Source organism: Pongo abelii, chromosome 13 (assembly GCF_028885655.2).
Source record: "Pongo abelii isolate AG06213 chromosome 13, NHGRI_mPonAbe1-v2.0_pri, whole genome shotgun sequence".
Taxonomy (NCBI): Eukaryota; Metazoa; Chordata; class Mammalia; order Primates; family Hominidae; genus Pongo; species Pongo abelii.
The window spans coordinates 126,899,475-126,911,258 of NC_071998.2; the positions used below are offsets into that span (position 1 = coordinate 126,899,475).

At 54.5% G+C, this 11,784-nt stretch overlaps 1 protein-coding gene across 1 annotated transcript; it reads left to right on the forward strand.

The window, feature by feature from the left end:
* Nucleotides 1-5,787: 5,787 nt before the first annotated feature.
* On the forward strand, nucleotides 5,788-9,331 carry OBP2A (odorant binding protein 2A). The gene is given in 7 exon segments (XM_054519614.2): nucleotides 5,788-5,859; nucleotides 6,388-6,521; nucleotides 6,788-6,858; nucleotides 7,532-7,640; nucleotides 8,306-8,454; nucleotides 8,457-8,501; nucleotides 9,249-9,331. Coding segments are annotated over 7 exon segments (663 nt in total).
* The last annotated feature ends 2,453 nt before the right edge of the window (nucleotides 9,332-11,784 follow it).

Here is an 11,784-nt window from a genome sequence, read left to right on the forward strand (position 1 = left end):
AAATTCGGTGTTTGAATGCCACTGTGGCAAGGCTGTGCCGCATCATTTCATTTAAAGGACAAATAACCCCTTGTCCCGACACCCTGTCCAACTTGTCCACTTTGCTTTTTCCATAGCACTGATCACCATTTAAAATAATATATAATTATATGAACCAGTGACCCATTAGGATCCAGAGACAATAAATTGAATAGGGATTGCTTGCACAATGAACAATCAGTTCTAGAGGTTTAAAGAGAACCACAAAGAATGGCTCAGGATTGCACGAGGGCAGTTAAGGAAGAAATCAATGGGGGTGGGGATCCTTTCCACAAGTCTGGGTTTAGACCTCATGGGAGAAGGTGTGGTTCTCCCAAGGGATGCTGGAGAAGTTTGCTGGGTTGCCCCGGCCAGAGCTGGTCCATGGTCAGGGCAGAGGCCAGCAGGCAGGGAAATGCAGGCTGGGTCTGGCAAGCAGGAAGCCTCTCTTCCCTCCCAAGGCAGGTGGGCTGGGGCTGGGAAGCCTACAAGAGTCACTGGGAACCCACACGTGCAGATGCCACTGAATCTCAATAGGAAGCCATCTGGGGGGGTCCCCTGAATTCAATGTGGTGAGTGCCGCCAGACGTCCCCGACTTATGCCACTGCCATTTGTACAGGAAGACAAAGAAAAAGAAAGAAATGGAAGCATCCTGGAACCAGGCGTCCTGGACTCATGCTGGGAGGCGCTTCCCCCTACGCCTCAACCAACAAAGCTTAGCATTGCGCCAGGTGCACAAGAGAAGCGCCTGCTGGCTCCAGCTCCATTGCCTCAGAACCAGCCACGAAGGGTGCGTGTGGAGCTGGAGGCAAGACATTGATAGCTGGCACTGCAATTCACTTATTTATTTTGTTCATTTTATGTCCCCTGCACCTAGAATATAAGCCCCATGAGCACAGGACATTTGTTTTATTGGTCGATGTATTCCTTGTGCCCCAAAGAATGAGAGGCACCTAGAAAGTCCGCAAAAATCAAACATAAAAATGAACCTTTATTCAGTCATTGTTATTTTGATGGATATTTGAGGCATTTCCAAGATTTGTAAGTAACAATTGAACCCTTCTACTGGTTCGTGTGTGGGAGTGTATCTGTTGAAATGATGCTGCTGAGTGGAGTTGCTGAGTCTTTGGCTCTAGGTTTTTTTTTTTTTTTTTTAAGCATTTAAGCTCATTGCGGTTTTTAAATTAAACATTTAACCCTGAGACATTGTAGATTCCCATGCAGTTGTAAAAAGCCACACAGAGCTATCATGTGTATCTTCACCTGGCTTGCTCCCACCCCAACCCCAGCAATGACAGACCTGTTCTCCACTCCTGCAATCTGCTCATTGCAAGAATGTCATCTATTGCAATCATAAAATTGTGGGACTGGCTTTTTCTTCCCCCCGTGCAGCATCGTTCTCTGGAGATTCATCCCATTGTTGCATTTATCAATAGTTTTCCCATTTTACTTCTGAGTAGTGCTCTATGGTATGGATGTACCACAGTCTGTTTAACCATTCACCTGTTGGAGGAAGTCTGTGTTTATAGATTTGGGCTATGACACATGTACAGGTTTTTGCATGGACATCAGTTTTCATTTCTCTGGGAGAAAGGCCCAGGGGCTCTATTGCTGGGTTCTATGCTTGTTGCAGGGTTCGTTTTTTTGTTTTGTTTTGTTTTTAACCCGTCAAGCCATTTTCCAGATCGTTTCCATGCATCCTCACCAGGCTTCAGTGTGATCACTATGATCTTATCTCAGCCACCTTGATAGGTATGTACTGATATATCATGGCTTTTATTTGCGTTTCACTGATGACTAATGGTGTTGAGCATCTTTTCATGTGTTTATTTGCCATCTGTATATCCTTTCTAGTCAAGTGTCCCTTCATGTCTTTTGTTTACATTCTATTTTTGAAACTGTCGAGTTTTGAAAAATTCTTTATAAAGTCTAGAAACTAATTCTTTGTTGAATATGTAGTTTGTAAATATTTTCTTTCAGTCTTTAGTTTGTCTTTTTATTCTTTTAACAGGGTTTCTTACAGAGCAAAGTTTTTTATTTTGATGAAGTCTATTTTAACAATTTTTCCTTTTATGGATCATATTTTTGGCGACAAATCTAAAACCTCCTGACCCAGCTCCATATCCCAAAGATTTTCTTGTTTTCTAAAAGTTTTATAGTTTTATGTTGAAGTCTATGATCCATTTTGAGTTAATTTTCATATAGGGTGTGAGACCTAGGTTGTGGTTCTTCTTTTTCTTTGGTGGTTTTGTCTGTGGATGTCCAGTTGCTCCAGCCCATTTGCTACAAAAGCTATCTTTCCTCCATTGAATTGCTTTTGCACCTTTGTAAAAATGTAATTGGGTGTATTTGTACAGGTCTGTTTGAGGATTCTTTATTGTCTGTCCCATTGATCTATGCATCTGTCCATGCGCTAGCTATATAATGAGTCTTCAAAGGGTAGCCTGTAGCTGGGCATGGTGGCGAGAGCCTGTAATCCCATCTATTCGGGAGGTGGAGGCAGGAGAATCACTTGAACCCAGGAGGTGGAGGTTGCAGTGAGTCAAGATCGTGCCACTGCACTCCAGCTTGGGTGACAGAGTGAACTCCATCTAAAAAAATAAAAATAAAAATAAAGTAGCAAGATTTCTCCCACCTTATTCTTTTTTAAAAAAAGTTTTAGCTATTCTAGTTCCTTTGCCTTTCCATATAAATTTTAAAATAATCTTGTCTATATCTACCACAATTCTTTCTGGAATTTTGATAGAAATTGTGTTACATCTTTATATTATTTGAGAGAAATGATATTTTTACTATGTTGAGTCTTCTAATCCATGGATATAACACGTCTCTCCATTTGTTTAGATCTTCTTTGATTTATTTTATAATCATTGCATTGTTTTCAGCATACAAATCCAGCATATAGGTTGTTAGACTTATGCCTAGGCATCTCATTTTTTTAGCCATTATAAATAGTACTGTGTTTTTAAGTTTAGGGTCGGTCCATTACTAGTATGTAGACACACAATTGATCTTTGTATATTTATCTTGTGTCCTGCAACCTTGCTGAACTCGCTTACTAGTTCTAGGAGGTGTATTGTTTCCTTTTGTTTTGTTTTTCAATTTCTTGGGATTTTCTACAGAGATAATAATGTCATCTGCAGATGCAGACAGTTTTCTTTCTTCCTTTCCAATTCATATGTCTTTAATTTCTTTTTTAAAAAACCTATATTGCTCTGACTAGAACTTTCTGTACTACGTTAAATACAAGTGGTAGAGTGGACATCCTTGCCTTGTCCCTGATGTTAAAGAGAAAGCATTTGTAACTGAGTATCCCAGCCTCAAAATGTGCTTAAAAACTTTTTTCCTTTCTTGCTTTCAGCCTTGAAACATACTTTGAAACTCTTTATTTCTCCCTTTCCCACCAGGCACTTCCGTGAGCAGTGCTCACTTATCTAATTATGTGCTTACTTAGAAATTTCAGGGGCCAATTTTGAAACAAACCAGGCAGAGAGACCCAGCTGCAGAATCCTCCCTCTTAGGGGGAGTTACAGGTAGCCTACCACTTCCCGGCTGAAATCAGGATGACGCAAACCAGATCTCCGGACAGGTGACTGCTGACTCACGATAACCATCAGAACAAGATGCAGACCAACATCCTCCTGCACCATTCCCACATATTTCCCACACCTTTTCCTCCTTAAACCCCTTCACTCAGTCCAGAAAGTTTGAATGGTCTTTTAAAGGCATGGGCCTGGCTATTCCTCAACTGCTAGCATTTGAATAAAGCTGCTTTCCTTTAACCACACTTCACTTCTCATGCCTTGACTTCTGAGCAGCGAGCAGCTGGACATGAGCCAGTTACACATCAGTCTTTCATCATTAGAAATAATGTTAGCCATAGGTTTTTTTTTTTTTGTAGATGTTCTTTGTCAAGTTAAAAAAGTTCTCTTCTATTCCTATTTTTCTGAGAGTTGTTATCCTGAATGGGTGTTGAATTTTGTAAATACTTTTAACAGCCCAACAGGAACCACCATCAGAAGCCACCCAGAGCAACGCACCAGGCCACAAAGCACTGGGGACCAGGGATCTCGCCCCTGCTGTCTGCCATGGGTTGACCCCCAACCTCCAGCCCTACCATCCCCTGACGGTGTCTGCAGCAGTTGAACTCAACCAGTATCTAAAAGGACACAGTTGGCGAACGAGACTGGGACACAGGGCAAGATGGGTGGACGATGGGAGGCTCCTGGAGAGCACCCATACCAGTGAGCATAGAATTCATGGGGGAGACCTGTTCCCTGAAGCATCTGCGCATGTTGTTCCAGCATTTTCTTCAAGGATTGAGCCAGCAGCACCAGTGTTGTATGGTGCTTAAATCAATGATTCACAAACAACCAATGAAATACAAGGTGCCTGGGGTACAGTCAACAAAAACAGGGAACAGAGAAATCTTTCCATTGAGGTAGAGACTTCAGCCTGTTTGCTCATCTCTGGTCCTGAAGAGCCCAGGCCCCACCCTTTCCTGCCTGGGGGGATGAGGGTGAGGGTTTCTGTTCAGCAGCACTTGCTGTGCCAGGGGTGAGAGACTGGGTCATGCCAGCCCCTTCGTTACAGCCCCCAGGGTTTATTAGAGTGTGCATTAGTATTATTGAGTAAGTACTTGAGGGTGTCTGATCTTGGGCCAGAGAGGCACAAAGATTGTGCGGGCCCAGCACCTGCCTGCAGAGCGTGGGTCAGCCGTGGGTCCCAGGGAAGATGACCCACACCCGGGAACTACAGGGTCCAAGAGGGAGAAGGCAAAGTTCTGGCTCAGGTTGGCTGGGGCTGAGGCCAGCGGAGCCAGGTGCCCAAGGGAGCTCAGCCACAAACTCTGAGCACAGGCTGGCAGGTGGCTCTTGGTGCCTCATGCCAGCCATTTATCTAAAGGAATGAGATTCAAGGCCTGTCCTGGAGGCTGGGGGCCGTCAAAGCTGACGAGAGAGGGGAATGTATATTCTAACAGGGAGATGGTCGATGAACACGTGCAGGAAGAAATGGACAGGACAATCCAGAGAGATCGTGTGTTCTGAGGACAGCACAGCCAGGCTCGTGTACGGAGTGAAGCGGGGTGGGGGAGGCGGCCTGGTCCCTCATATGGCCGGAGGAGGCCGTATATATACTGACCCTGAGCCACACAATAGTGCCCTCCTCTGCTCCTAGGAAGCTCGGGTGCAGGGTCCAGGCGGGGAAGATCAATGCAGAGTGGGTCTCAGAGTGGGCGGAAGCTTGGGCTCTAGGGCGTGTGGGACTCAGCTGGCAGCAGCCCCACGTCTCTGTGATTCTAAAGCCCAATCCCTTTCTTCTCAACAGGGAGATGGCCAGTTCCCCAGAGAACTTTCCCAGGATCCCAGCCGTGGCCCTGGGAGGGCTCAGGGGTTGGGGAGAGAGTATCCCAAGGCCGTGGGCCCTCCCTCTGTGGCTCGGGGTGCAGACGTGCACCACCCTGCCCTGTCCTCTCGAGTCCTCCAGGCTCGTCCGAGTGTGTGCGTTTGGGTGGTGCAAACCCTGGATGGCATGGTGTGTCTTTTCTTCTCTGGCTGGCACTGAATTGCTGTTCACCAGATGCCAGCAATGAGGACACTCTCCCTCCCAGATGCAGGACTGGTTGCCACCGCTGGGAGGGGGGCACCGTGCCACGTGCTCCCAGGACACTGGCCAGGGGGCTATAAAGAACATCTCGAGAGGAGGCAGCACAGCCTTGTTCAGACACCCAGTGACCTGCCAAAGTCGGGCAGCACAGAGCTCTGGAGATGAAGACCCTGTTCCTGGGTGTCACGCTCGGCCTGGCCGCTGCCCTGTCCTTCGCCCTGGAGGAGGAAGATGTGAGCTGGGCTGGCGTGGGTGGATGGAGGAGCCAGGCGGATTCCTGGGCGGGGGGCAGTGCCAGGGGCCCTGTTTTAGGAGGTGTCACTTAAGGCTGGGTTCTGACCCCGTGCTCCCAGCCTGGGGTGGTGGTGGGGGGTTCCTATTGTTCCTCCAGCAGACACAGCCCTGCCTGGGGTCCAGGGCTGGAGCAGGCTCAGCTCAGGGGTTTCTGCTGCACTGACGCCTGAAGCCCGAAGGTCTCGCAGGGTTGGGCCCTGTGGAGTGAGGGCTCACCTGGTGCTAGGGCCTGGGGGTCCATGGGGTGCAGACACGCTCTCCTTCCACTGGGGGCTGGGAGCCCTGAGCAGGGGGCTGGCTCTAACTCACTCCAGCTGAGCTCTAACGAAGGTGCAGGAACCCAGCCTGCCTTTAGGGTTAGCAGCCGGGCAGCATGGGTGTCTGGTTATAGCTACAGGCCTGAGTACCAGGGTCAGAGTAGAATCTGGCCCAGCCCATGGTGGGCTCACGGCCTCGGCCTGCTCCAGATCACAGGGACCTGGTACGTGAAGGCCATGGTGGTCGATAAGGACTTTCCGGAGGACAGGAGGCCCAGGAAGGTGTCCCCAGTGAAGGTGACAGCCCTGGGCGGTGGGGACTTGGAAGCCACGTTCACCTTCATGTGAGTGTCGCCCACTGCGAGGCCCCTCAGGCCACTTTCGCTCTCCTCCCCAGACCCACCTGGTGCCCATTGCCCCACCCACGTTTCGGGTATTGGTAAGAATCACCCCCTGCCTTGGAGGGAAACAGCCTGGGCATCCTAAAGCTCGGTGGGGTTGGGGGGCAGTGGAATTTTCAGGTTGCCGGGTCAGGGCCATGCACCGGGTGAGCTGGGGATGGGCCAGGTGTGTCCCGGGAGCTGCTGCCCGCGTGTCTCCTGTTTTCCAGGAGAGAGGATCGGTGCATCCAGAAGAAAATCCTGATGCGGAAAACGGAGGAGCCTGGCAAATTCAGCGCCTGTGAGCCCCTCCCCCACCCCCCACTCCCCCTGCCCAACCCCAGATGCACCAGCCCCACTGCAGGTAGAGAGTGCCCAGGCCACCCTTCTGCCAGGGTCCCAGCCCTGCCCACCTCCAAGGAGGGGCTGGCCTCTCCTTCCTGGGGGGCTGGTGGCCCTGACATCAGACACCAGGTGTGACAGGCTTCTCCACAGTAGAGATGGACCAGATCAAGCCTGCACTTTGGGAGGCCCTAGCCATGGACACATTGAGGAAGCCGAGGGTTAGGGACAGGGAAGCCAAGGCTGAGGGTTTGGGATCAGGAATCCGAGGATTAGGGACAGGGAAGTAGGGGCAAGAGCAGCTGCTGGAGCTGGGGAGGCCGGGCTCTAGTCCTGGAGCTGGGGAGGCCGGGCTCTAGTCCTGGAGCTGGGGAGGCCGGGCTCTAGTCCTGGAGCTGGGGAGGCCGGGCTCTAGTCCTGGCCGTGCTCTGGCCTTGTGGCTCCATTGCTTGGGTTGGGACCTTCCCAGGAGGAGGCTCCTGCCTCAGTGTCCAGGTCCACACTGCAGAGCAGCCAGGCCCGGCTCAGGCTGTCCAGGGCACCTGGGTGACCACTGAAACATTCCTGAGTGTTTCTTCGTGTGGTCCTGAGTGCTTTCTCTGGGAATGACCCATCTTCTCTGTCATCTACAGATGGGGGCAGGAAGCTTATATACCTGCAGGAGCTGCCCAGGAGGGACCACTATGTTTTTTACTGCAAAGATCAGCGCCGTGGGGGCCTGCTCCACATGGGAAAGCTTGTGGGTGAGGGGCCCACTGGGGCCTGCGTGTCCTGCCCCATGGTCTCTGCCTCCAGAAGCCAGTGGAACCACCATCATCACGCCCTGGCATGGGGGGAAGGGGAAGCCCCCTGAGCCGGCCTTCGTGTGCTGGGCACCGAGTGCTGCTCTGGATGGCTGGTCCAAGTTCCTGAAGTGGGAGTGGGGTGGGCCAGGCAGGGACAGACACGGCCCTTGGTGACATGAACCTGCCAAGGGCCGCTTCTGGGGTCTCAGGTGTAGGGGGCTCACCTTAAGGGGGAGGTAGCATCCTAACAGAGCTCTTCATGGGGCAGGGACTCTCCAGGGCGGCAGGGCAGCCAGTGCCTCTGGGACACAAGGTCCCTCCAGGTGAGGGCTGTGACCCTGCAGAGTGGCTTTGGGAGCTGCCCAGGTCCCCTGGGGTTGCTGAGTGGCTTGGAGAGTCCCTGCCACTGTCCCCCTTCCTGAGGACCTCTCACCTGGGCGGTGGCCGTCTCCTCTGTCCCGAGTCCCACCCCTGAGCTCTTGTCCAGTCTCAGGCCTCCTCTCCCCCTTGCCCGGTGCTGGACAGTTGCCATCTCTTCTGTCCCCAGCCCCACCCCCGAGCTCTCATCCACTCTTGGGCCTCTCCCCCTGTCCTGGTGCTGGGCCATGGTTGTCTCCTTTCGGCATCTGCTCCCTGCAGGGCCGTGCCGCTGTCCCCACCTGGGCTCACCTGGCCACCTCGCCTGCAGGTAGGAATCCTGATACCAACCTGGAGGCCCTGGAAAAATTTAAGAAATTGGTGCAGCGCAAGGGACTCTCAGAGGAAGACATTTCACGCCCCTGCAGACGGGTGAGGACGGCTGTGCCCAGTACCCCGTGTTCCCCCCGTGTCTGTCTGCGATCTCCAGTGTCCCATGACCCCCGTGTCCTCCCATGTCCCCCGCATTCCCCGTGTGCCCAGAGTCCCCTCGCAGGGGCTCCCGGGCCCTGCTTAGCATCCTTGTCATTGGAGGGTCTGCGCTCTGGGCTGTGATGGGGTCTGGGCCCTGGTCTAGGGCGTCTTCTCATCACTGGGTTTTTCTTGGTCTCTGCAGGAAGCTGTGCTCCAGAACGCTAGGGTGAGTGAGCCTTTGGGAGGACACTAGATAAGCCCAGAGTCCTGGGTTCCCGGGGTTTGAGGGTCCATCTGCTCTGGCCCCTGCCATCCCACACAGCCAGGGAGACCCCCTGCCCGGGTTCCGGCAGGAGATCAGCACCTCAGAGTCTGCCCACCCACAATTCCTGGGACATTCGGGAAGTCCTTTCTTTCACCTACTCCCACGCCCTGCCAGCCCGAGTGAGGGTCCTCAGCCCTTCCACAGCGAGGCCTCCCTCAGGCTCCCTCAGGTATCAGCTCGGCCCATCGTCCCCTGCACCTGTCCCCACTCGGTCCACTCCCCCCCATCCACTCACCGAGGATGCTCAGAGGCCTGCCCAGTCGTTGGAGGAGCTGAGGTTGCTCTGGAGCCCTGAGGCCGCCCAGCAGTGGCTGATGTGGGGGCTGCAGAGCCTGGGGAGGGAGCTCTGGGCCTGGCCTCTGCCCTACCCTGCAGCCTCCCTGACGTCTGCCCCTCTTCCCAGCACAGCAGCCCCCGGGTCTGCACCTCCAGAGCCCACCCTACTGCCAGACACGGAGCCCGGACCACCTGGACCTACCGTCCAGCCATGACCCCTCCCTGCTCCCGTCCACCTGACTCCAAATCAAGAGCTTCTCCCCCAGCTCTGGGCAGGCCGATCTGTGGGGACGGAGGGGCTTGCACCGGCTCCCTGGGAGGCCTGCTGGGAGGGGGAGCCACAAGGGAAGCTGGGGAGATGCTGGACCCAGCAAGGGCCAAACCACAAGAGGCATGATGTCCAACAGGCCTGCGGGGCTGCGTGATGTCCTGGAGGGGCCTCCGGAAGAGCCGCCCTCGGATCTCAGGCTCAGCTTGGGATGGGCAGGGCTCTGGGCAGGAGCGTTTGGGAAGCCACTGGGAGGGCGCGAGTGGGGACATAGCGTCAGAGCTGCAGCAGCGGGTCCACCACAGGGCTCCCGCCCCGGGGGTCGCAGTGGGATCCTCCGAGCGGCCCCACTTTAGCAGCCTGGGCTCAGTGGCAGTGCACAAGAGAGGGGCACTGGCACCTCCGTCATCACTCCCGGAGCAAGGCAGAGCTGGCCCTGGTCTCCGAGATCCTCGGCCCACCCTGGGCTTCTTATGGTTTGTCCAGAGCCAGGATCTGCCCAGACACCGGGGCTGTAGGGATGCGGGGATTTGGGGAGGCCGGCCGCAGGGAGGGAGAAGAAGAGGCCACCTTACCAGGGTGATAAACACACCCCAGGAGCCACAAACCCAGGTGGGACAGGCCTCCTGGGGGATGAGCCTGCAAAGTGACCGCCTGTCCTCAGGGCCGCTGCCTGTGCACCAAGTGACCACTGCCTGCCTGCCACCTGGACTAGCATCCTCGCCTCTCCATCTCCTGCCTGGACGTGATTCTGGGCAGAGGCCACAGGATGGCCCGGAAATGGGCCAAGACAGCAGGGCCAAGGCGAGCTGAGGCGGAGCCAGCCTGGTTGTCCACCGGCCACACGTGGAGGGCAGGGCAGACCCCATCCTACAAAGACGGGTGAGTGGTGAGGTATCTCCCTCTCCCCATGCTACCATGCAGATTCCAGAAGGGTTAGGAGGTCTGTGTAAAAATATAAGAAACAGGTAACAATCTTTGCCTGATGGAAGAGGAATTGTGATGCATGTAAGCAGTGGGGAGACTCACTGGGAAAGACGGAGATTGGACTGCAGAGCGGCGAGTGTGGGTGCAGGGGTGATGCTGGCGGGAACAGGAGTCAGCACGTGAGAAGCTGGGAAGTGGTTCCTACCTAGGTGGAGAAGCTGGGAAGTCGGTTCCTGCCCACGCGGAGGGCCTGGCGCTGCGGGGGGGTCGGTTCCTGCCCACACAGAGGGCCTGGCGCTGTGGCTGGGATCGGTTCCTGCCTGGCGCTGTGGCTGTGGGTTTCCTGCATCCCTGCCCCAGCTGTTCGTCTGATCATCTGCCAGCCGGCTGACACTGCCTCCCTCCCTGCATTCTGCCAGCCCAGGAGGAAGTGAGGCCTATGGGCCCTGGTGGCTCCTGAATGAAACTGAAGGCCTGTGTTCATTTTGCTCCCACATTAGTGACTGGATCTCTCCCACCACGTGCAATCGTGCAAGTCCCTCTGCTGCAGGGACAATGGAGGTGGGACTTTCCTGGGGCAGCTCAGGATGGGGGATAAATGGGTGTTGGAGAGGCCGGAGGAGCAGAGCAGAAGTGGGGTCCCCGGCCATGTGGCCACCCCTGCTGACCGGAGGGCTGAGCCTGATCCTGGTGCTGCAAGCCAGAGGCCCGGCTGGTTCCCACCACCCCCACGAGGCGAGGGCCTTGGGCAGGGCAGAGAGGAATGCACGTTTCCGAGGTTGGGTGCCTGGACAGACTTAGAGTCTCAGTGCTGTTGGGAGCCCCAGGGGGACCTCGGCCAGAGCCCACCTCTTGTGTCTTTGCTGACTTCTGCCCGACAGAGGAGGGGGTGCCACTCCCCATGGAGGGTGCCTGCGCAGCTTAGGGAGGTGGGTGGAGTATCTCTGGGATGAGGTCTTGCCCAACCCACCCTGCCCGAGACACCTTTCCTCACCTGCCGGGCTGTGGGTTTTGAAGAAGCTGATCTCCTTCAAGCTTCTCCCATGTGTCAGAATTCCACTCGGAATTTTTCACTTTGCGATGAAAGGCTACATTAAAACCACGTGTTTGCCAGTAATGTCAGACTTTCAAGAGCTCATGGTTTGCTTTTTGACGAAATGTAAAGCCCTGGAAAGGGTCGGGCCCGGGCCCCAGCACCGACAGTAAAAGGGCCCGGCTGAGGCTTCCCTTAGCTTTGTGTCCTCATCCCGGACGTGAAAATGACCTGGCCCCAAATGTGTGCCCAGGGTCGAGACCGGTGGTCCAGGCACCCCCGGCTCCCTGTAGTGATACGTCCAGCTCCCGAGCCACTCCATCCTACCCCAGGGCACCTGTCCCTCCCCACCCAGTGTGACCCCACGTCCTTCCCTGTCAGGGCTGGTCATGCTCTGGTCCACCTAGGCCTGAAGACAGAGCTCCCCTCTGCCCTTTCTT